Raw genomic sequence first — 27,422 nt, forward strand, 5'->3', positions numbered from 1 at the left:
GAGTGTATTTGATGGTTTGTTACATAGTATTATTGTCATTTAGCATCCTGATGGCCTGGGGATAGAAGCTTCTTCTGAGTCGGCAGTGAAAAGGTCATATTGGTTATTTATCATTTGTTTGTTTAATATCTGCAGGGTAAGATGATCATGCAGGACAAGCTGGAGAAAGAGAGGAACGATGCCAAGAATTACGTGGAAGAATACGTGTACGACATGAGGGACAAGCTACATGGAAGGCTGGAGAAGTTTGTTGGCGAATCTGTGAGTAATCTATTCTGTGGATAACTAAATGTAAAAAAGAAAAACGCCAAATATGATATAATGGCCATAATATCACTAGGGTTGTCGCCTCCTAGATGATTAAGTTCTTATTCCACCAAGGCCTTTGTTCGTTGAATAGTCCTTTTTATGTTAAGGAATTACAGGCATATCTCTCACTAGATTTAAAGAGGACCTTCTGCACAGTTGACCTACAGTATCTCAAACCCCACCCTCCTTTCTTTTTTTTGTATTTTCTTTTTTTTATTATTTTTTAAACAAACACATAAACAAACATGACAACACACGATAAGATACACAAGCATTAGTTGACAGTGCACATCCAATGAAATCACATTTTAGTTAATTGTCATATATAGGATATACCCTTAATACCTGTTATCTAAAAACCTACACACATATGCTCCAGTTCGTACCCCCCCCCCCCCTCCCGGACCCCCCATTGGATAATCCATCCATTTTCCCTCGCTCCTAACCAGACATTACCATTATATGCTAGCTTTTATTTTCTCCACCACTTCTAACCACAATGTCATTTTGGATTCATTGAGACCCAAAATTCTTGCTGTAGATATTTCTTGATAGATCACATCGAGATATGTAATAATCCAGACCTTTCGGCACATTTTTTCCGGTTGGAACCATCGTGATGCTATCAGCTTTTTAGCCACTGTGATACCCGATAAAACCAATCTCTTTAGCTGTGGATGTACTGCACACTCAAAAACATCATTCAACAGTAATACAGAGGGGTGTACAGGTATATTCCAAGTTACGAGATTTGATAATTGCTGGGTCACCTCTTTCCAGAATATCTTAACTGGTGGGCAGTCCCAGTACATGTGCATAAATGTCCCCTCGTCCCCATTTGTACATAAAGAGCATTTTCTTGATCCTGAACTGTTTCTTTGTCTGTCTGAGGGAAGCAACAGTTGTGATTGGAGAATCAAGAAAAGAGGACAGGATTTTTCTATTAAGTCGAGTGCTGATCCGGCTACCCTGCTTTTTGATATACTGAACTTTATGGGATTACAGCACCCAGTGTTAGAACTTGTGAGCGCGGTCTAACTTGACTATATCTATTAAGTCAACAAATTTATTCGTTGACAACTAAAAGTCGTATGACTAGTATTGGTCATCTTTATTTATCCGAGGACACCACATTTGATGTTTCTGTCTTGTTTTATTAATGATGTGTGGTTACTCTTTTTCAGGACAGAGATACGTTGTCATTAAAACTGGAGAACACAGAGAACTGGCTGTATGAAGAGGGAGAGGACCAACAGAAACAAGTGTACATTGACAAACTGTCCGAGCTAAAGGTGACCATTATGTTTAGTTATTTTTTTCTTTTCTTTTTTTCTCCCTAGTGGTTTGGATCAAAATGTTTGTTTCCAAATGTCTCTCTAACTCAAGTATGTTCTGCAGAAACTGGGCCTTCCCATCCAGGAGAGGTACATGGAAGCTGAGGAAAGACCCAAGGCCTTTGAAGAGTTAGGAAAACAAATACAGCAGTACATGAAAGTCGTCGAAGCGTACAAAACCAAGGTGTGACTTTAAGCCTACAAGTATATATATATATATGGTGCACATAGACATGACATCATACTCTATATTTCTAAAGGGGCACATATACATGTCATCATACTCTATATTTCTAAAGGGGCACATACCGGTATACATGTCATCATACTCTATATTTCTAAAGGGCCACATATACATGTCATCATACTCTAAAGGTGCACATAGACATGTCATCAAACTCGTATTTCTAAAGGTGCACATAGACATGTCATCAGACTATAATAATAATAACTGGACTTTTATAGAAGTTTTTATTTATCATGCAGTGACACACATGCAATGTTTTTTTTGGGTCACCGTCCGATGAAATTGAGTCTCTGCACTTGGCCCATCCCGTCGTCCTTCCCCCCAAGGGCAGCTGGGAGCAGATAATATATATATATATATAAAGGTGTACATATACATGTCATCAGACTCTATTTCTAAAGGTGCAGATAGACACGTCATCAGTCTATATATAATTCTAAAGGTGCACATAGACATGTCATCGACATCAATATTGCAGACAGCATTTATTTTCCTTTTCATTCATTCTTTCTTCTTTAATCCCAGGAGGAGCAGTACGAGCATCTGGACGAGGCAGACGTCAATAAAGTGGACAAGCAGGCCAACGATGCCATGATCTGGATGAACAGCGCCATGAACCAGCAGAGCAAACAAAGCCTGACAGCAGACCCCCCCGTCAGAGTCAAAGAGATCCAAGCGAAAACGAGGGTGAGGGTATATCCATAGTATTCCATTAAATCATCAGTAGACATCTTGGTAGGCAAACAGGGTGGGTGGTTGGCGTCAAATAACATGACGCTCATTAAATGACAAAAATGTGGCTAATGAGCTGTGTTTATGGCTTTCATATTGGTAGGAAGAGTGTGAGAATACTATGAAAACCATTATAGCAAAAATATTGCCAGCATTGAAAAAGGTTTGTAATGAGAGGGAATTGTTAGGCATAAAAGGCCCCATACATGTTATATTATTTAGAAAGTAATTATAACTTAAATCTATAAATACAAGTATGGTCCATCTAGCCACCAGATGTAGCTCATATACACAAGTCACAGAACTCCAGGTCCCAGAGCCGTACTGTTGCTTTGCTCAGCATAATTCATTGTTGCAACAAGGTTGTTGTATTTCTTCCTGGACTCTAGTGTAATACTTAGGGACTATGTGGCTTTTTTAAGTACATTTTATAATAACTACAAGTCCCCTGTTTTTCATGATGATTCATTACGATATTTAAACCAGGAAATATGCGTTTGTGAGCTGTATTTAATGATTTTAACATATGATTAGACTGTATGGCTTCCTGGTTGAGAGCTCCTAATTAGATAAGATATTCCTTTATTGATCTCCTTGGGGTGAGCCAGGTAGAATAATAATTGTAGGAGAGAGTAGAATAAATACATTGTAGGTTTTGATCTATTTTCAATAAGAAAACAATTAAATTACACTGGCCTTATCCTCTTAACATTAAATATCATCGTATTGTGGTCTTTGCTTACATTCTCCTATTCTCAAGGTCCAATATGTCCATATCTGATGTAATGTGTGTGTTTCTCAACATGCCCTTCCTTCTCCAGGAGCTGTTCTCTGCCTGTAACCCCACTGCCACCAAGCCCAAGCCCAAGGTGGAGCTTCCCAAAGATGACCAGCCGGCGGAGCAGAACGGGCCGGTGAACGGGCAGGAGAAGGCCCAGGACAACGGTACCGAGAAGGGATCAGCTGAAAACACGGGCGACCCCACCTCAGAATCCACAGATAAGCCTGACATGGACCTTGATTAAACAAGTGGATAAGCCCCACCCTCCCCCCTCCAGGCTTGCGCATCAGTCTGAACCAAGCGCACCCTTCCTCACCGGTGCCATCATCATCATCCTCCTCCCCTGGCAGATGACACGGTGGAGGAAAACCTTTTTTTTCTTCCCCCCCCTCTGAAACCATCTGGCAAGATTATTACTGTAGCCTCTGTTGAATTGTTTAAAGAGCACTTCCGTGGAATCCGACAACGTTAGAGGGAAGGTAGCATGTTTTCAGATTGAGACGCAGCCCAGGTGTGTCGGAGCTGGTGAAGTGTCTCAATTGACCATATTCGCACGGCAGCCGTTTTGCTCTTATGTCGTGCTCAGCTCGGGATTCCTTTCCACCCCGTTCCCACCCCATTGGAATCCCAACCTGAGCACAACGTAAGAGCAAAATGACTGCCGTGTGAATGTGGTCAATAACGCACTCCAGTCTGAAGTTGGCAGCTCCTGATGGTGTCTGCTGCCATAGCATGTCCTCCCTCTCTCTCTCTCTCTCTTTTGCTCAAATAAATCGAAAGCCAATCGCAATAAGCCTGTTGTTTGATAATGAGCGCTGTACACATGATGGTATTTATTTCTGTTGTGTGCCCTATAACTGTTCTGGTCTGTGTCATAATATGATTTTAATAAAGCTATTGAAAATCACGTATGACTCTTGCCGTGTTCGATTTCAATTTAAATAGGCTTTGCTTTCTCATTGCCAAAGCAAGTTTAACTTATACAAGTCATCTAAAATTATTATAAGATTACTAATGGTACAATCCAAAGAAAAACAATAAACAAACTCATTCAATTAAAAAATCATTAGGTGCTGTAAGTGGTATTTATTTTGTTAAAATAAGTGTTAATTAGCTCTACATTCCAACAGCCATCACTAATATAGACTGTTTGGTCAGTAACATGGGTCTCCCAGTCCCTCCGCTTTTACATTTTCTGGTATTCCTTCCCACTATCCAATCAGGAGAGAACCCTAGATATTTTGACTTATTTCAAGAAATCTTGCCAAGCCACATTGCTTACTGCACTGGTATATTATTGTACTTGTTTCAAGACACATTTGCTTAACTACCGGGATACCAGGAAATGTATTTTCTGTTTACTGCAGAGTGGGGGGACTGGGAGACCCATGTTAGTGACCAGTCACTCTATATCAGTGACATTTACATTTACATTTAGTCATTTAGCTGACGCTTTTATCCAAAGAGACTTACAAGTTCTGTGCGACAATGTGATCACTGTCGGAATGTAGAGCTATTATTTTAACATGTAGACCACTTATTTGAACAAACAAAGAAATACCACTTACAGCACCTTTAAATCCATGTATTTGTATTCAAGTTTTCTTCATCTCTGGTCTCTGGAACTGTGACATATAGGTAGTAGGGGCGTAACGGTACACAAAAACCACGGTTCGGTACGTACCTCGGTTTTGAAGTCACGGTTCGGTACGGGGTTTCGGTACAGTGGTGGAAAGTTTGGCTTTCTATGTTCCACTTAGGGGTGATGTAGTGTGCAGACAGTGCAGTAACTAATTGTACTTGTAGGGCTGTCGACGAATATTCTATATTGAAATTAATAATCTATTTGTTAAATAAATAAAAATAATTATATTAGATTAGATTGTGAGAAAAAAACAGCCCCCGGTGGGTGGTCGTTAGTGGTTAACATACTGTTGTATTCGTTCGGTGAACCTTAGGTCCAGTACTGAAACGGTTCGGTACGGATACGTGTACCTTTACACCCCTAATAGGTAGACATATCTAGCAGCTAATGTGGTACAGTCACTTTCCCAGAGAATATAGTTTATTTGATCACTACTGTACGACTGCCTATACTAAATTTTTACCTACCAACTGCTTTCACTGTCTACCCATATACTCTATATGATGGCATGTACAACAGTGCTGAATATTTACACATTGTATTACTGCATATATACCCATATTTGTCTGAATATATATAATCCCTCATATGCTTGCTTGTACACCTGCACTTAACCCATAGCTCTACAATGGCATGTACTATAATGCTGTATACCATATATATTTATTCTCACCGCATATATACCTATCCTCACCTGTCTGTACTTACCTGCACATAGTCCTTTACTATATCTGCACATATCCTACTCTTACTAGTTACGCTGCTGGCCAGTAGTAGCCATACTGTCTATTTATATAATACAACTCTGTAAATACATCTGATTAGCACTACACTCGGAATCAAATCAAATTTATTTGTAAGGCCCGACAACACACGTTAATGTCCCCATGGGCCGGACACGTCTTCTTTAAACAAGTCAAGAAGAAACAACTAAGTCAAGAACACCATAAGGTCCAACAAATTTTAAATAAATGCAAAATAAATGAATGAATGCAAACACTCCCAGACATACCCCACGCGAAGGTAAGGAAAAACTCACAAAAACCTAACAATAGGAAAAAAATGCACCACAGGCAGTCGAGTCAAGAGTTTTATTTGTCACGGCATACGAGTATACAATGAAATGCGGGTGGTCTTGCCCGCAACGATGTGCATAATACAATAGTAATAATATATAATAGAATCCAATAGAATGACATTGTGCAATAAAACAAGTAAACAGAGTAGGGCATATCGGTATATGTACATGAGTTATTTACAGAGCATGGTAGGACATGCTACATTTACATTTACATTTAGTCATTTAGCTGACGCTTTTATCCAAAGCGACTTACAAGTTCTGTACGACAAGACGGCAAGAAGGGTACAACTCTATGCTAGGTCCTGTGGTAGTGCAATACACTGTTAGCTACGTAAGAGGCACTGGGTCTTTATGTACATGCTATATTATACGATCTCAAGTTATACTATATTATTCTTAAAGTGACCTTTCCTTTTGTAAAGTGGCCATAAGTGTGAGCGTGTGCAAGCATGTGTGTGCTTGCTCATGTTAAAGTGGCTGCTAGTGTGTGAGCGTGTACAGTGTGTGTGTGCTTGTGTGTGGAGAGTTCAGTGTTCAAGGCTCTGATGGCCTGGGGGAAGAAGCTGAGCCGAAGTGTCTCTGTCCTAGTAGCTGGTGTTCGCAGGCGCCTGCCTGACCTCAGCAGCATGAACAGGCTGTTGTTGGAGTGGTGAGGGTCTTTGATAATTCTGCAGGCTCTGGATTTGCACCTCTTGTTGTATAGAACCTGCAGGGGTGGTAGTGCAATACCCATGGTACGCTCGGCTGAGCGCACCACTCTCTGTAGGGCCTTCTTGTCCTGTGCCGTGATGTTTCCAGTCAAGATGCTCTCTACAGCTCCGGAGTAGAAGGACTGGAGTATCTTCCCAGATACTCTGAACTTCCTTAACTGTCTCAGGTGGTAGAGGCGCTGCTTCGCCTTTTTTACGACTGAGTATGTGTGTTGTCCATGTCAGATCCTCTGAGATGTGGACCCCCAGGTACTTAAAGCTGCTCACCCTGTCCACGGTAGCCCTGTTTATCCTCAGTGGTGTAATAATAATAATAATGGATTGGATTTATATAGCGCTCTTCGTGACACCCCAGTGACCCCAGAGCGCTTACAGAGTCCATTATTCGTTCATACAGAGTCATACCGGTGGTGGTAAGCTACAATTGCAGCCAGAGCTGCCCTGAGGCAGACTCACGGAAGCGTGGCGAATAATCATCGCCTACGGCCCCTCCGACCACCACCAACATTCATTCACATGCATACACATTCATACGAGGCAAGTAGGTTAAGTGTCTTGCCCAAGGACACAACGGCAGTGGGATGGACATGGGCTTGAGCGGGATTCGAACCACCAACCCTTCGATCATTGGACGACCCACTCTACCCCTGAGCCACGCCGCCCCACAGGAGAGGTGTGTGTGTCTCCTGCTGTCCTCTCCTATAATCCACGATCAGCTCCTTGGTTTTACCAATGTTCAGGAGCAGGCTGTTGTCCTGGCACCAGCGTTCCAGTACCTCAACCTCCTCCCGGTAGGCCTTCTCGTCGTTGTCCGAGATCAGCCCCACCACCACTGTGTCGTCCGCAAACTTCACTATGGAGTTGGAGCTGAACTTGGCCACACAGTCGTGTGTGTATAGTGAGTACAGCAGAGGGCTCAGAACACAGCCCTGGGGGGACCCGATGCTCAGGGTGATGGTGTTGGAGGTCTGACCCCCCACCCTGACCGCCTGGGGCCTTTCGCTCAAAGTCCAGTATCCAGGCGCTCAGAGCGGAGCTCAGACCCAGCTCAATCAGCTTGTCCACCAGTCTGGTGGGGACTATGGTGTTGAACGCTGAGCTGTAGTCAATGAACAACAGTCTCACATAGCCCCCCTTCTGGCGGTCAAGGTGAGAGAGGGTGCTGTGCAGTACTTGGGAGACCAGTGTGGAGGAGAGAAACCTTAGAAGGGCCATTCAAGGGGGAGCTCTCCCTTCTTAGATGTCGGTGATAGTAGTGTTGCAGACGGACAGTTGGTAAGCATGCACTCATGTGTGTAGTGAAACACTGATGAGTGCATGCAATAGCAACTGAACATTTTGAAAAATTAAAGATAGAGCTGATAGCGATGGGAACTGAACATTTTGAAAGATTACAGATAGAGCTGATAGCGAATCTATTTGAGGCACAGGGGCGGCGCAAAGAGGGTTGCGTCCTCCCCGTCTTAATCACGGGATGTTCAACACTCCGGTTATCGCTCTGAGACAGCCGGAGACGGGGAGATAGGGGGCGGCGCAGAGAGGGTCGCAACCTCCCCGACATCATTGCGGGACGTCCAGCACTCCGGTCACCACTACGAGACAGCCGGAGACAGGAGGGCACGCAGAGAGGGTCGCATCCTCCCGGTCTTCATCACGGGATGTCCGACACTCCGGTCGACACTCCGGGACAGCAACTCACAGGGAGACGGGAGAGGCGTTAGACAGCTTGCGTGATTGTAGTGGGCGGACATAGCAATAGATACAAGTGGTATGCATATATGTGAATAGAATAGATATATGAAGTAAGCATATTATGTGAATAGAATAGAAGTACTTAACCCAGCAATGAAACCACGTTGACAGACCACTCAGTAGTACTAATTTGTAGATCTTGTACCCAGCTTAACCACCTGTACATTGTATATTGCTGTTGCACTTTACTGTAACATTTGCACTCTGGTTGGATGCCAAACTTATTTTCGTTGTACTGTACTTGTGTTGTATAATGACAATACTTTTTAATCTAAATTTATGGGAATATTTTCTAAATTCTGGTCAAATTTGGGGAAGTACAATGCTCTTATTTTTTTTTTATCCACTTTTTCTCCTCTTTTTTTTCTATTTTTCTCCCATCCCAATTTTAGCCGTGCCAATTCTCCCCTGTCTTGAACGTTGCTCGCATGTGCTCCCCACTGGCCGGTTGTAGGGAGGATAGAAGCCCGTCACATGTCCCCTCCGATACATGTGCAGGCAGCCAGTCGCATCTTTTCACCTGCCAGCGCGGACTCTCATTTGGCGAGGAGTAACGTGTAGGAGGCTCTCACTGCCCCCGCCATTTTCCTGTGCTGTGCAGGCGCCCCAACCGACCTGTAGGAGTCGCTGTTTACAACGTCCCGATTACCACTCTTCGACTTCCCACCCGCTAACTCTGCCAATTGAGTTGGTATGACGGCCGGCCCAAGCCGGAGGCAACGCCGACAGCCGGATTCGAACACGGTGTCTCTTGCGTTGGTGATGAGTGCAATCTCCGCTACGCCACCCAGCCGCCTAGTACAATGCTCTTCTGTGTTCATATTTTGTACAATGCAGGAGGACATGCAGCTCTGTCTCCACCTCTCCTTGGGGTTAGAGTGACCACTGAGCATCCAGCTCTGCCTGTTTCTACTGCCAGGCTGGGATGTGATGTAATCTCGTCAAGGATTTCCTTGTTTAGTTTAGGATCAGTCACAATGAGCTTCTAATTTACTTTGGGATTTAATTTAATTCATTCTGTCCAATATATTTCATATGTGACTTTAGCTTGGTTGTAATTTGATTAGGCCAGATTAACCGAGGGCTGTCTTGAGGATTTGTGGTGTCTGATGTGAACCCAGCATCAACTGACAGAGGGCACCCTTGTCCTTTATAATGGTAGGGGGGGTTGCTGTGTTTTGTTTATGGTTATTCGTTTAGATTAGTTTAGATTCAAAGTACAGTACAGCGGAAATAAGTTTGGCATTGGTTATAAAAGTTGAAAGCTCGTTTGTAAGTGATAATTAGGGGGTCACTATCCTTACCGTTTTGGTCTTTAAGTGCATAGTTTCTTTACCGGACTTGGAAGTTGTATTGTATATAATGGGTTTTGTTTACTATAGTATTGGCTATTTCACACATTCGATGTGTTACATTTAGATACTTGATTACTCTTTCTTACCGAGTTTACAACCTTTTCTTCTTTTTAAATCGGCATTTGTCTTTATCTCGCGTGAAGTTGTATTGTGAATGACGTTTGTTTCCTGTAGTAGTAGTAGTAGTAGTAGTAGTAGTCATAATACAACGTGTTCAATACGCCAGGTCGGGTGTAATGAAGTTCTTGTGATCATTTCGATAACGGCAGCTTTCGAGTTTCATGAAATCTGCGGCCCAACAGCGACATCTAGAGGCCGTTCAGGCTCAGGGTCGACCGACTGCTGTTTGCATCCGAGACGCAAGAAGTCATATGACCGACCACACAGTTCCTCCTGCATTTTCTCAGTTTGTCTCCCAAAGGAAGGATTCCGTTGTAGAGGTAGGTCCATATCATGAATTGCGTCCGTGCTTTTATTTACGGTGCAACACAGTATAGGTTTTGAGATGTACGTGCTTAATCCATTTATTAATTCAGATTACGGGGTACAGTAAAATAGTAAATGTGTATTTTTTCTATCCGCTATAGCAATCAACCATTTTTTTCACGTTGTAATGAACCCTTCTCTTCCTGCTCGATCCGTTTTATGAGTCTAAAGTCTGAGTTAGGTGTGTTGCCTCAAGTACTTAATGGAGATGAATTCCTAGTTGTGACACATTGACTGAACGCTTGCGTTTCTGCCTCGTACGTAGGACAATGAAGCTCATCATCCTCAGTGACTATGACCTGGCCAGCGAGTGGGCTGCGAAGTACATCCGAAACAAGATTCTTAAATTCAACCCCGGTCCAGACAGATACTTCACTTTGGGTCTCCCTACTGGTAAGCTAGCAGCCGCTACTCTTCTGAAACGAACTGTGACTGACTGGACAACAAGTTCCCACTTTCAATCAATGTATTCTGTTTACACCGTGTCTCCACAGGAGGCACCCCCCTGGGTTGCTACAAGAAACTGATTGAGTATCACAAGAACGGAGAGCTCTCATTCCAGTATGTAAAAACGTTCAACATGGATGAGTATGTAGGTATGTGTCCTCCAACCGTTAATAAGCAGTTATTACATTTTTCTTTTCTTACACAGGTCTTACTTTGTGTGTGTGTGTGTGTGTGTGTGTGTGTGTGTGTGTGTGTGTGTGTGTGTGTGTGTGTGTGTGTTTTCTCAGCATTGTATCTTGTTATCAGTTTGCCAATTGCCACTCAGTGGCTTTTAATAGATAGCCACTGTGATGTCATCATTGGAATGTAGAGATTTCAATATTCTAATCTCTGTGAGACTATGTACAACTGTTAGGGTCAGCTGGGTGGAACTTTGGAAAACCGATCTTGTTGAGAAAGCTGAACTCTTAGTGAGAACAAGAGGTGGACGCGGGCAAATACTGCGGCATGGTCATGCTGGACCTACAAAAAGCCTTCGACACTGTCAATCACACCATTCTGATTGACAAGCTAAAAGCAATTGGTTTTGATAGCCTATCAGTGAGCTGGATGCAATCCTACCTGGAGGGGAGAGAACAGATGGTGGAGGTAAACGGTACCCTACCCCCCCCCCCCCCCCCACAGTGAGCTGTGGTGTTCCACAAGGAAGCATACTAGGTCCGCTACTGTTCCTAATTTATGCAAATGACATGTCGTCAGCTTGTGACTGCAACTTGTTCCTGTTTGCGGACGACTCAGCCCTGCTGGTCTCTGACAAGAACAAGTTACAGGTTGAAAAAACCCTCAGCTCGGAACTAGGCAAAATCTGCATATGGCTCGCTGATAACAAACTATCATTACACATGGGCAAAACAGAGTCCATTCTCTTTGGTTCAAATAACAAACTCAGCAAGACCGACGGCTTCTCAGTTACAGTGGGTGACAATATTGTCACAAGGAAAGAAGAAATTACCTACCTGGGCTCCATCCTAGAGGCAAATCTTTCCTGTGACAAAATGGCATCCAATGTAATAAAAAAAGTCAACCAACAAACTCGATTCTTGTACCGGATCTCCTCACTGGTAAACAAGAATACCCTGAAGACTCTGGCAGGAGCACTCATTCAAGGGTACTACGACTATGCTTGCACCTCATGGTACCAAAGCACCTCAAAGGCGCTAAAAACTAAATTACAAACATCTCAAAACAAACTGGTCAGACTACTGCTTGACCTTACTCCTAGAACCCACCTCACCCCTGCCCACTTTGACAAACTAGGATGGCTTAGAGTAGACGACAGAGTACAGCAACTTGCAATGGGCCTGGTCTACAAGATACACTACACGACCAAGGTACCCATGTACATGTCAAAATACTTCCCAAAGGTCAGTGAATACCACGATCACAACACCAGAGGGAGCTCCACAAATCATGTTAAACCCAGATTCGGCTCAAACAAGGGACTAAACACGTTTAGCAATTATGCCACATCAATGTGGAACGCCCTACCCAAAGCTGTAAAGGAATGTGAATCACTACCCACTTTCAAAAACACTCTCAAAGAACACCTACGGGAGACTGCAATTCGAAACTGGCCCCTGTAAATGTCCTAACCCAACCCAATGTACAGTAAATGACCAAGTATGGTTTTGTCAATATTCCAATGTACAGTTTTTCTTGTACAGTTGTACAGTGTCCCACCCAACCTCCTCCAATGTACAGTTTCTACGTCAAATGTATATACTCTCTTTTCTGGACTCTTTTGGTATCACAAACAGTACTGTATTTGCAAATCTGATATGTCATAAATGTATAGATGTAGCAGTACTGTCTATCTGTATGTGGTGTATGTCATATATGTTATGATGAATTGAAAATGGGGGACCCTGATGTAAACAAGACGAAAGTCTTTCTCTGGTCTGCATCCCCTTAACAATTGTGTGTATTGAGCTGTACTGTATTGTACCCATTCTGCAATCTGTTAATAAAGTTTTCAATCAATCAATCAGAAGATACTGAGTACTTTTTATGGTTATTTTATTAAAAGCCTCTTAACATTTTCTTATCTGTTGGTTCAGTGGTCTATCTATTAACTCATTCAGCACCAGGGGTCGCTGTTTACCTTCTGGGTAGAACGCCATCGCTGTAAGCCAATGGGGAGACTGCGAAACTTGCGAGTGCTTAAAATATATGAAATCATTTATAGCTATGGATCTAATAACACCGTTGATTGTCAGTGAGTTGCTTCTGGTCAACATGCAAAAAACAGATTGTTTTTTCATCCGTACATTTCCGTTTTATACCGTTTTGAATATGAGTATAGTTTGGGTGATTCTTAGTAATCCCAGGAAAAGACGCGATAATAGCCCTTTAGTGAAATCCAGTTATCACGTTGTCATTTTTCGCCTGATTATCGAATCTTCCTGAAATCAACGCTAGATTATCGTTATTATCCTTCCTCATGCACCCATGAAATGAGCCGAATGAGTTAAAGATAAGAATAGCCTACAGAACATAGTTAGAGTGTGCTCCAAAATAATTGCAGTCAAACAGACAGTTCACTCTGGACGGACCAGGTGGTCAAGAAGGGGACAAGCATCAGTAATCAACCTCTCCATGCTCTGTCTCAGCGGTTTTCGCTGTTGCCTTCTGACCGCCGTTATGGCGTTCCTTTGAGTAGGACCAACCGCCACGCTAAATATTTTATCCCCTCGGCTATCGCACTTCTAAACTCAGACAGTATAGTCACTTTAAGTAGCCTATACACCTAGTTGTCTGTTTTACTTTTACTGGCCTGTGTATCTCATGGAACGTTGTTGTTGCTGTGTTGTCGTTGCTGTGTTTTGTTACTCGTGCAAAGCTACAATATGAATTGCCCGACGTGGGATCAATAAAGTTGTCTGAATATGAATCTGAATCGATCTGACTGAAGCACTTGTGACGCCCTTTAGGACTTCCTAGAGATCACCCTGAGAGCTACCACTCTTTCATGTGGAACAACCTCTTCAAGCATATCGACTTAAAAGCGGAGAACGCCCATATCCTGAACGGCAACGCTCCCGACCTTCAGCAGGAGTGCCAGGCTTTCGAGGACAAGATCCAAGCGGCGGGGGGAATCGAACTCTTCATGGGAGGCGAGTACGCGCTAGTGATGTTATTGAGTGGTCACGAGATACACAAACTAAAACACACCCTTTGTCTCAGTTTATTGCTCAAATCTCTTACTGCTATCAGATTATTGTATATGGATTGTAGATTGGCAACATTGAGCCAAAGAGCACACACTGAAAAAGGTGCAGGTCATTGGCCCAAATACCACTGCTGCTTCTCTGTACCGGAATTCTTTGAGTATTTGTGCTATAGAAAAAAGCTCAGCACCAGCAAGCCAAGGACCTGAGCTTTATTCACATATATTGCCTTTTACAGTAATCCAAAAACTGGGAGTTATCGAGGAAGTAAACACAAGTAGAATTCTACCTGCTTCAAGGTCAACCAATAAGGTCAAAATTCAGCCTTAAAAAGTGAGTACAAGTGAGCCTAAAAAGCATTAATCTAAAAGGCCAGGGTTAAAAAAAAATGTATTGCAGTTGCATAATAGTTCAACATTTACATGTGATAAGCTAAATTGATGGGCAATTGCAGTGTCTACTTCACTAAAAACCTGTAAAAATCCCATTCCGTTTTTTGTCTTCCTTGTCTAATAACAGTTTGATACACACTCAAAACATACAGTAAGTTCAAACAATAACAGACATTGAAAGCTGAAGAAGTTCTGAAAAAAGGGTGAAAAGCACTTACTCACAGCACACTCTCTGACAATTACACAGCAATAACAACTACATATACCCAAATGGACTGTTTCAGGCTTAGGCTTATTAATTAAAGGATATTATATTGGACTACGTACGTTCCCACCGACATGTTTTAGCCTTTACCTCCAGTGTGACAATAGATAGACAAGTCAGCGACTTTTCCATAAAGTATGAACGATGAGGAAGGAACACAATAGGGGCATATGAACTCAGGATATGTGATTTACATCAAGGAGAGTGAAAGGGACATTTTGGTCTCATCAAAGAGAGGAGACGGAGAGTCTGTCTCTCACAACGATCAAAACTACAAGAATATTGATTGACTGAACTCCTTGTCCTCGTCAGGTATCGGCCCTGACGGCCACATCGCCTTCAACGAGCCGGGTTCGAGCCTCGTGTCCAGGACCAGAGTGAAGACACTGGCGAGAGACACCATCCTGGCCAACGCACGCTTCTTCCAGGGAGACCTCTCCAAGGTTCCCACCATGGCGCTGACCGTGGGAGTGGGTACCGTCATGGACGCGAAGGAGGTCGGTACCAAAAGATATGTCGATGTTACCCCCAAATACATTCTATCTGCCATCTTTGTTGGTAGCTTTGAAGAATGAATGTCATTTGTGTCTTGTTTTGCCTCTTTCATCTCTGCATATCAAAAGGTACATTTGTTACAAAATCACAACAATCTTTATCTCTTTAACACTTTGAGCGCCAGCCTTGTTTTCCTTTTTACCCCCTTGAATGCCACCATCCACGGCCAATGTTAACGTTAATATCGCCTAATCTATGTTTTAAAAACAACCCATGCCTATGATAATCGCCTTTTACTGGAATATTCCAGAACGTTGTCATTTGTCTGCCTATTTATGAATAGTTTTCAAATAAACGCTAGATGATCGATAGTATATGTGTGCGCACGCACGCTCGTGCCGTGCGCTGATAATCGCTGCTCTTATTTCCTCATGGCTTTTTTTTTTTTTAAACTTCATTTTTTAGCGTTTATCGCTTTTTCTGGTCAAGCATGACCGACAGAAACAGGTTGAATGGGATATAGATCAGGGGAAGACACTCTGAGAAAATACGGCGAGTCCGGGAGTCGAACTCGTGTACCCCAGATCCGTGACGAGCACGGTTGTCCCCGACGCCGAAATAGCGCCGAGATACGCGGTGAGCTACGGGAGCTCCCCTTTCCTCATGGCTTTTACAGTCAAAACAGCCATATCACATATCACATAAACGCTTATATATCCGTGAAAACGAGTCTGATTATCCTAACACTGATAACATAGATTCTTTACCTGAGGTCAGATGGTATCCAAATGGTTTATTCCAATTTCCGATCGCCATTCGAAAAAAATCGATAAATGTATTGATCCATCGTGTGTACAGTATAACCCATATTCGCCGTGGCTCAGAGGCTCCAGAATGAACTCTGGTAGACCCTGGCTGCATCAGTGAGAAGTAAAATGTGGAGTCAGAAATCCGTTCTCCCATTCACTTTCATTGAGTCCATTCCAAAAGGGTGATTTACCATCTGGGAGACGATAGGGGGCGCTTTTTTCACATCTGAGCGCCGGCGGTCCCTGGATCTCCCAACGGTAGGCTCGCGTGATGCAATATGATTTCAGATCGCTAATAAAAAAATAAAAAAATAAAAACCAGAGAATACTCGTGACGTGGCATTCAACGGTCGGGGCGTAAACCCGAGAAAAGCTGTGAGCGGCATACAAAGTGTTAAAGTAAAAAGTGGATAACTACTAGGAATGTCTGACCACTAAGTGTGTTTCACGGACTACAACGTATTAATGTATGACGTATATCATGCCAGTTAGGGTACCTTGTGTATACTGCACCTGTGTATACTGTTTACTTTACTTTACTCATAGTATATATTCAGATTCTAATTCTTTATTGCCCATATTTATTGTAATGTATAATGTAACTGATGGGGCATACAGACCCTCATCTGCACCTTTGATTACACTGTTTACTTTGTCATATTCTTATATTCAGAGTTAATTATATTGTTTACACAGTTTATTTTTATTTGTATTATAATTTTGTTGCCTATATTTATGTCTTTCTATTATTACCATGCCCATACCTGTACCTCCCCTCCCCCATGCTGCGATGATGTCAGAATTTCCCCAAGGCGATCAATAAAGGAATATCTTATCTTAATTCATGATTTTATAAAAGGGGAATTAATATGGCAACAGCAGCCACATGAAAAGACAAAAAAATACGTTATGAACACTAACACATTGGGCGCCGGGCATTGTGCCCATCTTATACCACTCTCTGCCAGCACTGTAAGCCTATGGAGATGTTTACCTTCTTTGCAGGGCTATCACTTTTTAAATTGTATTGCTATATTGACATTACTATGGCCCATTCAACATCGATTATCTATCGTTCCGGATGTGGGAACGTTATATTTTTTCATTCATACATTGTTGTGTTAATACCGTCTTGAATATAAGTATGTTTATAAGCTTTTCTGCTGTAATTCCAAAAACGCTAATTATAGGCCCAAACGCATATGATAGATTATCGATTGCCGTTTCTTTCCTATACACGCTATATTAGAAAATTCAAATGTATATGATCGGTATACATTATGCTTCATCATGCGTGGAGGAAAGGGGGGCGGGGGTCGTTTATAATTCCTTTATCGTCAGTAATGGCTTTATGTAGTATGGGTTGATATATTGATCAGACTGTTTGCAAACAAAGAAACGCACAATCGGGCTGAAAATAACGTTACTGTCCTCTTACCGTTCGCCGATGAGACTGGAAGAAAAATATCTCAATTATTTGACGCCGATCTCCTAGATCCATTTCCGGTTTCTATGGCGCAATAAACGCCGAAATCATATAGATTATTGCGTTATGGAAGCGATCCATATGCACGCCAGTGTTTGTCTGGACCCACGTAACAAAATATTACTGCCGGAGGAATTTCCTCGACGCACCGATCACAACTTCCGGTTTTGAGAGTGTAACTCGCCCGACCATCCACCAGGCGGTGGTATTGAGGCGTTGCAATCTCATCTAGGGTCCCGCTAGGGCACCGGGGGTTGGGTGGATGAATTATGAAATATTGATTTAAAAAACGGCGTAACTCATTTATGGCGACCAATGTGTTAAAACACGGCATCCATAAACACACACACACACACACACACACGTTTAAGAACGTTTTCAGCCCTCTGGCCTAGAGAAACACAGATGAAGGCCAAGAGGACTGAAGACGTTTTGTCCATCATGTGAATAAAATAACACATCAGGTAATCAATTTCCCTAAAATGTTCCCAAAGCTATCCGGCTGCAAGCTAGCCTAGCTTAGCACAAATTAACAGAAGCTGATATGGACCACTGGCCTATCTTAAAACTCCAAGAGAGGTGTTTTTGACCAACAGCCAGGCTAGCTGGTCCATATCCGCTTCCATTCATTTGTGCTAAGCTAGGCTAGCCTGTAAACCGGATAGCTTTCTACTGAACGCACAGAGAGGAAATTGACGTCTATATTCTTGTCCGACTCCGGAGAAGACGGTAAGCGCATTTCCCATAATTTTGACGTGTTCCTCTAACAGATTGCTTTTCTTTGTCCTCGTCAGGTCATGATTCTCATCACTGGAGCTCACAAGGCGTTTGCTTTATACAAGGCCATAGAGGAGGGAGTGAACCACATGTGGACGGTGTCTGCTTTCCAGCAGCACCCGCAGACGGTGTTCGTATGCGACGAGGACGCCACTCTGGAGCTACGGGTCAAAACTGTCAAGTACTTTCAAGGTGAGGGGTTGCATATCACTTAGGGGTCCATGGTGCTCCTATAAATGAGTTCCTCTCTCTTTTTTTTTTTTATCTACTTTTTCTCCTCCTTTTTTCTGTGATTTTTTTCTCCCCATCCCAATTTACCTCTCGTGCCAATTCTCCCTCCCCTGTCCTGATCGTTGCTCGCATATGCCCCCCACTGGCCGGTTGTAGGGAGGATAGAAGCCTTGCATCACATGTCCCCTCCGATACATGTGGAGGCAGCCTGTCCCATCTTTTCACCTGCCAGCGCGGACTCTCTTTTTACGAGGAGTAACGTGTAGGAGGCTCACACTGCCCCCGCCATTTTCCTGACTTTTGCTGTGCAGGCGCCCCAACCGACCTGTAGGAGTCGCTGTTCACAACGACCAGACTACCACCCTTCGACTTCCACCCGCTGACTCTGCCAATGGACCTGTCTCAAAACCCTGCCCTCTTTTCTTGATCCTCCAATCACAGCTGTCGCTTACCTCTGACTTCCTCGTACAAACTTTGTTTGTACGAGGAAGTCTGAGGTAAGCGACAGCTGTGATTGGAGGATCAAGAAAAGGGGCAGGGTTTGAGATAGGTATGACGGCTGGCACAAGCCGGAGGCAACGCCGACAGCCGGATTCAAACCCGGTGTCTCTTGCGTTGGTGACGAGCGCAATGTCCGCTGCGCCACCCAGCCGCCCAATGAGTTCCCCTCTCATATGGTTTTGTGGTTTGTTCTGAATAGCGTTGAGGCAGCTAGATTACGTCCTTGTGCTGTTCTGATAGTCACAACGGAGATAGGAATTATAATAATAAGAAAGGGGGAATCTTTTTTTGCTACCTATACCTAGAAGGAATCAGCTGTATTTATGAGTGGGGAAAATATAAATATGGTATAGTATTGTGATACTTCCTCTCACAATATTGTGTGGATACGCATGATCACAATATTTTTCATGTTACTATCTCAAGGCTTTTCATGAAAGACCACAAGATGTTCTGTCAAATAATTTTTTTTTGTGTGTTTTTGGTAGATGTTTTTATTGTTTTTTTTTTACCGGGCAGTCCGGCAGAGAGAGAGAGAGAGGAAGTATGGGAGTTAGATGGGGGAAGACATTCGGCAAAGGTCGCCGGGTCCGGGAGTCGAACCTGGGACGGCCGTGTTGCACCGCAGTGCTGTACGTGGTGTACCACCCTGGTGCCCTGTCAAATAACGTTCTTAAACAAATAGAAAAAGGGTCAACTTGACTGCTTGTCCTAAAAGGCCTTGGATTTAATCTAGTAATTGATTCATGTCTTTTACTGTTTGTTAACACTTTCAGAGCCCAAGCTTAATCTTGATTTACCGCTTGAATGCCCACCATCCACTTCAATGTTAGCGTTAATAATGCCTAATTTATGTTTTAAATTATGGCTATGTGTCTAATCTGCCCGTCACTTATCAATGACTCGTTTTCCAGTCAACATTGTCAAAGCGGATTGTTTTTTTATCGGTTCATTTTCGTTTTATAGCATTTTGAAAAGCCCTCATTTTCAAGGAAAATATAAATATTCCATGATAATCGCCCTTTTCTGGAATATTCTAGAATACACAAAAACGTTGTAATTTTTCTGCCTATTTATGAATCGTTTTCAAATAAACGCTAGATTATCGATAGTATATGTGTACGTATGCACGCTATATAGGCGATCTGAAAGCGATCGCCCACACACACACACACACACACACATAGGGCGAACGCTGAGATCTCAGCGAATACAACTCTGATTATCCCAAGACTTGTAAAATAGATTCCTTACCTCAGATCAGATGTTCTCCAAAAAGATCATTCTAATTCCTGATCGCCATTCCAAAAATCGATCGCTTTTATTGATCCAACGCTACATACTGTACATATGTATTCCACGCTGTTCTGAGGCTCCACAATGAATCCGATCGGCTCGGGTTACATGCCTGAGAAGTCAAATGTGGATTCCGGATTTTTCTTTTCTCATCCATTTTCATTGAGTCCATTCCAAAAGGGTGCATTACCATCTGGGAGACGATAGGGGCGGTTTTTTCACATCTGAGCTCCTACAGGGGCTGCATACCAACGGGAGACTCGGTTGATGAAATATGAATTCAGATCGCTAATAAAAAAATAAAACGCTAATTGTCGTCGTGGGCATTCAGGCATTGGGCTGATAAAACGTCTTATCACGTTTTGGGCATTGAAAGTGTTAAGTATAACTGATCTTTAACTTTGTATTTTGTCAGGGGATATTTACGTTTTTTTTTTTACTGTGGTCATATGAAGGAAAAATGGAGTGATAGTTAAATAGTAATGTATCACAATATATTATCATATTGTGTCTTAAGTATGGTGGTATTATATCCATGGTTCTCTAGTGATTCCCACCCTTAATCGATATACAAATATGGGATTGGCTTTTTGCTCTTTACAGGGTTTTCTTTTGGAATTTCTTTTTTATTTACCTTTCAATGTACACATATTGTAAAACTTCAGCTGATTAGCCAGGCTGACATAGGTTATTATTTGTCACCTCTAAGCCAACATTATGGGAAATGCACTTACCGTCTTCTCTAGAGTCAGACAAGAAGATAAATATAAATTTCCTCTCTGTGCGTTCAGTAGAAGGCTATTCGTCTGCAAGCTAGCCAAGCACAAATGAATGGATACGGACCACACTAGCCTAGGTGTTGGCCAAAAACCTCTCCTGGAGTTTTAGGCTGCGGTTACATTAGGGCCAGAATGATTAGTTTCAGTTTCGTTTTTCAGAACGCTACGTAATGGCAGGCAAGTTAGATGTTGTTTTGTCTCCTGAGCACCGGGTGGCGTCTATACTTTAAGCAAGTGGCTTGTCCTTCCGCGTTCCCGTTTTGCGCTCTGATTGGCCACGTACGTTTCTGGTCATGTGACATGTGCGCCAATCGTGGGACGGCAAGTTCTGCGCCTATTTCCGGGTCTAACAGCCTGCAAACTACCTAACGCCTAGTTTATCACTGGTTAAGCTTAGGCGACTCTTTCGCAGTTGGTTAAGGTTAGAGTTTGGAATCAGGGCAGGCGTTCTATCGCCATGCTCTAAGACAAACTCTAACCTTAACCAACTTCGAAAGAGCGCCTAAGCTTAACCGTCCAAAAACTTGCCGTCCCACGATTGGTTGCACATGTCACATGACCAGAAACGTGCGTGGCCAATCAGAGCGCAAAACGGGAACGCGGAAGGACAAGCCACTTGCTTAAAGTATAGAAGCCACCGGGTGATGTATATACATGTAGTACAATGCCAAAGCAATAGGTGGCGATGTAGTTCAAACATGAAGGCCATTTTCAACCAATCAGAAAGGTTGAATGCGCCACTACACGTCCTGCTAAAAAACAACAGTCCACCATCTTTAAATACCTCGCGTGGGCCATTTAGCAACGTAGCATTTATTTTTCAGCAAGAAACAAAGTGCAATAAAAGTGGACTGGGAGGGGAGCTCCCGTAGCTCACCGCGTATCTCGGCGCTATTTCGGCGTCGGGGACAACCGTGCTCGTCACGGATCTGGGGTACACGAGTTCGACTCCCGGACTCGCCGTATTTTCTCAGAGTGTCTTCCCCTGATCTATATCCCATTCAACCTGTTTCTGTCGGTCATGCTTGACCAGAAAAAGCGATAAACGCTAAAAAAATGAAGTTTAAAAAAAAAAAAAAGTGGACTGGGCTCCTTATAACAATAACTTGACACACATGAGCTTAGTTGGTAGCCGCAGCTACTTGGGACAGCTCTGCTGTAAACACTGGAAATAACCGTGCGTGTTACACATGCATAAGCAATCTGAGGAGGACGCAGCTGATATCCTGTATAGCCTCCCCATATGGCCGGTTGGTGTCGGGAGACAGCAAATTATATTAATTATAGAGCGATATTGCAAGTGACTCCCAGAAATAGTTCTGATGTTTGGACTAATGGACGGAGTCGAGGTCCAGCCAGGGGAGAATTTGGCGTCTGTTTCTGCGCATGGGCGTGGGCATGACCGGCTCCGTATCTGATCTGCGCAAATTACATGGCACTGTTGTCGGCGAGTTTTCAAAACAAAAACACCCTTTCAGCGTTGCCGCTAGAAAAACGTGTTTTCCTGCCAAAACGGCGTTTCCTTTTAACTTGGACATGCAAACGTAATCATTCGAAAATACAACGTTGCTGTTTTCCCCCAGTGTAACCATGGCCTTAAGCTAGGCTAGTGGTCCATATCAGCTTCCATTCATTTGTGCTGTGCTAGGCTAACTTGCAGCCGGATAACTTTCTACTGAGGAATTTGGTATCCATCTTCTTGTCTGACTCTGGAGAAGACGGTAAAGCGCATTTCCCAAAATGTTGCTGTGTTCCTTTAATATGTTTGATGGATAAATCCTCATATTTGATCTGATTTCTTGTCATTTCATTCAGGGATGATGCATGTGCACAACAAGCTGGTGGAGAAGCTGCCCTCTGCCCCCAAGAAGTGATCCCTCTTCCGCTTCCTGTCGGTGGATACATCTTTTTGCATAGATCGACCATTGTCTACCCACACCTAATCCTTACATAAAAATAATCAATGGCAGTGCTTGTAACATAACGTGTTAATTATGCAATGCGGGCTCTATCGAGTTTCCAGTCGACTGTCAATACGGACTTGCTATACTATGTTATTTGATTATGTTATTTGATACTATCTTGTCTAGCACAGTCTCTGGAGCGTAACAGTAAGAAGCATTTTGTATGAAAGTATTCTGTACTTCTGTATGACAACTATTAAAGAAACTTGTATTCTTTTAATAAAATGTATTTGTAATTACTTTCTCTGTGCTGTGATGGTTGTGTGTGTGTGGGGGGGGGGGGGGAGATTACTTGGCAATTGCATAATCGTTGAATCATTGACAGACAGGCTTTGCCTAATTCCTCTGGCTGACTTGGATCCAGTCTGTTCACTTCGGTCACATGACATCGCGAGTGGTGGCAAGAACAACACCAGTCCAACAAGAGCCCAACTATCGCGAGACTTGGTGTAAAAAAAAAAGGAGATGGCCGACTTGTTTTAGTCACAGCGCAGACAGAGTTGTTCGGCAGCAGCTAGGTTTCTTTGCCACACACCACAGATCTTCACACTTTCGAATTGGACGTTTTTCGGTAACACTGGGCTTTGTCCAAGATGGCAGAGCAAAACAGCAACGTCAGGTATCAAGAGGTAGGTAACGTGTTTATTATTTACGAGCCAACAACGCAACTGCACGGCTAAGTTAGTTAGCATGTCGGTGAGGAGCAGCGGTCTTGAGGAGCGACGTCTACGGGCCCGACTTCAATATTTCATAGCAAAAAGCAAACCCCCATGTCAACCTGAAATGATGGCTTTCTACAGTCAGACACGATTATGTAACATTAATGTTGTAACTTCCGTTTCTTTCGGCAGTAGTAGATTAACGTTAGCGTTGTTTTAAGCCACACTGGGGCCAGATGACAGCGAGGAGCGTTGTTTTGCCATAATAACATTAGACGTGAGTGACCCACCCATCATACAGTGGGGCCAGTGGTGGTGGTGATACCCGATCAGAGGAGACGAGGACAGAATGAAAACGTGAAGAATGTAACCATATAATCCCCATAACTAGGTCGGGATTGTCGGCGGAACCACCTCAGATGAAAGGGGTGTAGCCCAGGGTGGGTGATATCCATACAATGCAGTCTTTCTCTGGTCTGCATCCCTATTTATTGAGCTCTACTGTACTGTACCCATTCTGCAATCTGTTAATAAAGTTTTCAATCAATGCACGTATCCCATGATAACGTTACAGCCATAGATCACTCAAGGGAATAGTCATTGCACAGGGTGTGTATTTCTCTTTCTTCCATCATGTAACCACTTCCAAAAGAAAACACCCAAATTCTGTGCAGGTAAAACACTGGAAAAGCATTATGTTACTCTTCTGCTGTAACTCATTTCTGATCCAGTAATAGCACACCACCAAAGTACTATGATGTTGTAACCGGTTTTTGCATATAGCAACAAAGCAACTGTTTTTCTCTTGCATTGCCATGTACTGTAGTACAACGCAATGGTGGCTATCATCATATCCATATGTTACAGGCAGCCATGCTGGAAGAAGAACTACACAAACATTCCGTGCAAGACCTCTATTTGCATTGAGTGATCTATGTGACTGTATATGGAATACATGATGCTACGGCTAGGTCTAGCCGCCCTTAGCTAGCAATGTACAAGAAGTACAGTACGGCCTGACCTCATTGTTATTAGCAAACGACCACCTATTATTCGGTTGATGAGGTCAGCCTGCTTTACTATTTTAACGTGAAGTGTTGGAGATAAATTTACTAAAATATGTAATTATATAGATGAAAAATAGCAATGCCATGTCTTTATAGGGACTGCCACCTTATAATTTTATAGTTTTTTGGGGGGACTTTCACCGATACAAAACGTAAATATATTACCTATACAGAATATATTTCGTATGGCTATATAACATAATGTACATTATGTACCTTTCTTCCTGTGGTCGAGATTAGTACTTTATTTACTTGAGACTGCGTTGTGCAATGAGTGTAAATGTCAGTATCTCTTCACAGACGCTCCTCTCCTTTTACACAGTGTGCATAGAATTGATTTTCATCGATTATGGCCGATCTGTTGGAGCCGGCCTCCCTAGAGCGCATTGTGACTCGGGTCTGGCGGGGGCTCGTGTTCATCTTGCGACCTTTCCCTCCTCAGCTGGTGAACGAGGAGGAGGGGCCGGCCCAGGCGTGCCCCCAGGAGGACGCTCCGGCGCAGGACGCACCCCCGCCCTACAGCAGCGTCACTGCAGCCAATGCAGGTAATGTGGGACGGCAAACGGGTTGCTTTTACACACGGGGGGGGGGGGGGGGGGGGGTGGCGACGGAGAAAACTCAAGTCTTAACTTCGCAACAGCAGAGAGACCCACCTGGTTTGTCTTAACTGCGCCGAGCTTCGCCTCCGTGAGAACCGATGGGCGTGCTTATCGGCCTTAACCCTTTCACTGCCACACGACAGAAGGTTAACCCTTTACCATCACACAACCGACGGTCGCCGGCTGTCGTGTGGCAGTGAAGGGGTTAACCTAGTGTGTATTGTCGCAGTGGAAAGGGTTAGCCGTTTTTGGTAGTGCGGCAGTGAAAGGGTTAACATGGCAGGGGGGGATGTTTACATGAGAAGTTGAACCCACAACCCCGAACAGCGTTTGTTGTGCTTTTTTCACGAGACAAGTCCACAGTGGGAACCATTGTCTGAGCTATCGCACAACGTTTTGATAATGCAACCGGACTGACCGTGTCTAGAGGGTACAAACGTTTCAAAGCTCTCAGGGAAATTGCAGTGGGGGGGGGGGGGGGGGGGGATATAAGGGATTTCACCCCGGGCCGACATCCCTCTACCAGGAGACAAACACTAGGTTTGTTTTATAGAAGCCTTCACAGCGACTCCCATCAGTCACTGTCAAAAGAGTCTGTGAATAATATACTGCTCTCCTAACTGTTAACATTAACTCAGGTGTTGGAGCGGGGAATAGCATGCATGCGAGGTCCTCAGTGTAAGTGTGCGCTAAAGTGTTCCTTGTTTGTGTCTGGGGTAAGTCGGGCGAGGAGAGCGAGGGCCGTCTGGTGGAATTAACCGGCGTGTTGTTGTCTCACTCTTCCTGGGTGAGCCTGCAGAGTCAATTGACCTATCTCAAACCCTGCCCTCTTTTCTCGATCGTCCCAAGGAAAGCAACAGTTGCGATTTGGAGGATCAAGAAAAGAGGGGCGGGGTTTGGGACGGGTCCATCGTGTTGATAGGCTCCCTGGGGTGAGGTGGATGAGCCTGGAGAGTAAAGGCAAATGTTTACACAGACGTCACACAAGTGTCGCTGATGGTTCACACAGGGAGTCGTTCTTGACCAAAGGCTGCCTTTCGGTCACCTACTACAAGTTACCAAAGACATTTAAAAATAACTGGAGAAACACGGTGTGGCTCCCCCCTTCCCCTCAACACGAGCTGAAACTACTGTTGGGGGGGGGGGGGGGGGGTGATACTCGATTAATTGCCCACCCCACACGCCTTGAGGGCCAATCACAGCACATTTTCTGCTTCTCCGCCGCCACTTTTACCTTGCTCTCGCGTAGCTGAGGGATTTAGCAAAATGGTCCTAGAATGGCTTATATTTCATACGTTGAATTAAAACGTATTAAATGTATTCCATACAATGTTACAGCCATATATCACTCGATAGAGGCCTTGCAGGATGTTTATTTCTCTTTCTTCCAACATGGCTGCCTGTACCCACGTCCAAAAGAAAACGCCAGATTTCTGTGCAGCGCTAGAGTTGGTAAAACAATGGAAAAACATGATGTTACTGTTGTACTGTGACTTGTCTACAAGATCCAGTAATAACACACCAAAGTATTGTGTTTTTGTTGATATATTTCTCATATATTAAAACCCAGCAACCGTTTTGTTTTCTCTTCCATCGCACAAAAAAATTGTTGCTATGTTACAGGCAGCCATGCTGGAAGAAATGAGGGATTTAGCAAAACGGTTGCGTGGATCTAATAAAGGCTGGAACCCGCGCATGGACGTGTAATACTGCCTTAACGTCGTAGCTTAGCTTAAAACATAAGCTACGAACATGTGCAGCGCTGAGTTAGAACTTTTCTGGTTTGTGTGCCTCTTAATGACTGAAATATTTTGATGGCATCAAAGATAACTCAATTTCAGAGGAAATGGTATTAAACCATTCTATTTTTTATTTTTTATTTTTAAACTTAATTTTTTTTATTAAACATTTATAGACAAAAACCATTCTATTTTCAATAAGTGATTGTTGACGGTAACTCCTCAGATCCCATAATTGGACGTATATAGCCAACAGG

The 27,422-nt window shown here is 43.4% G+C and overlaps 3 protein-coding genes across 5 annotated transcripts in view; all 3 read left to right on the plus strand.

The window, feature by feature from the left end:
- The window catches only part of hspa4b (heat shock protein 4b), a 32,275-nt gene extending 27,973 nt beyond the window's left edge, over window positions 1-4,302 (plus strand). Inside the window, exons 15-19 of the mRNA XM_084331555.1 lie at window positions 136-261; window positions 1,494-1,601; window positions 1,708-1,827; window positions 2,416-2,577; window positions 3,444-4,302. Coding sequence (XP_084187681.1) covers window positions 136-261; window positions 1,494-1,601; window positions 1,708-1,827; window positions 2,416-2,577; window positions 3,444-3,647 — 720 coding nt within the window. The 3' untranslated portion in view covers window positions 3,648-4,302. The remainder of the gene's footprint in view (window positions 1-135; window positions 262-1,493; window positions 1,602-1,707; window positions 1,828-2,415; window positions 2,578-3,443) is intronic.
- Window positions 4,303-10,276: 5,974 nt separating this feature from the next.
- gnpda1 (glucosamine-6-phosphate deaminase 1) lies at window positions 10,277-23,330 on the plus strand. Its single transcript, XM_084332239.1, has 7 exons — window positions 10,277-10,386; window positions 10,698-10,825; window positions 10,927-11,028; window positions 13,870-14,052; window positions 15,076-15,260; window positions 18,348-18,522; window positions 22,953-23,330. Exons 2-7 carry the CDS (start codon window positions 10,702-10,704, stop codon window positions 23,009-23,011), a joined length of 828 nt encoding a protein of 275 aa, XP_084188365.1. The 5' UTR covers window positions 10,277-10,386; window positions 10,698-10,701; the 3' UTR covers window positions 23,012-23,330.
- A 224-nt stretch (window positions 23,331-23,554) lies between these two features.
- The window catches only part of LOC311242581 (NEDD4 family-interacting protein 1-like), a 29,193-nt gene continuing 25,325 nt past the window's right edge, over window positions 23,555-27,422 (plus strand). For all 3 annotated transcript variants that reach the window (XM_084331560.1, XM_084331559.1, XM_084331558.1), the window contains exons 1-2: window positions 23,555-23,730; window positions 25,270-25,372. In XM_084331560.1, coding sequence (XP_084187686.1) covers window positions 23,695-23,730; window positions 25,270-25,372 — 139 coding nt within the window. In that variant the 5' untranslated portion in view covers window positions 23,555-23,694. The remainder of the gene's footprint in view (window positions 23,731-25,269; window positions 25,373-27,422) is intronic.

The sequence above is a fragment of the Notolepis coatsorum genome, assembly GCF_963971535.1.
Source record: "Notolepis coatsorum genome assembly, chromosome: 16".
NCBI classification, from domain to species: Eukaryota; Metazoa; Chordata; class Actinopteri; order Aulopiformes; family Paralepididae; genus Notolepis; species Notolepis coatsorum.

Excerpts from the sequence above, each read along its gene's own strand:
- gnpda1 (XM_084332239.1), top strand. The coding sequence starts at position 10,702 with ATGAAGCTCATCATCCTCAGTGACTATGACCTGGCCAGCGAGTGGGCT. Across the intron at positions 10,826-10,926 it reads CACTTTGGGTCTCCCTACTG|GAGGCACCCCCCTGGGTTGC; the intron begins GTAAGCTAGCAG and ends GTGTCTCCACAG. Across the intron at positions 11,029-13,869 it reads CAACATGGATGAGTATGTAG|GACTTCCTAGAGATCACCCT; the intron begins GTATGTGTCCTC and ends GACGCCCTTTAG.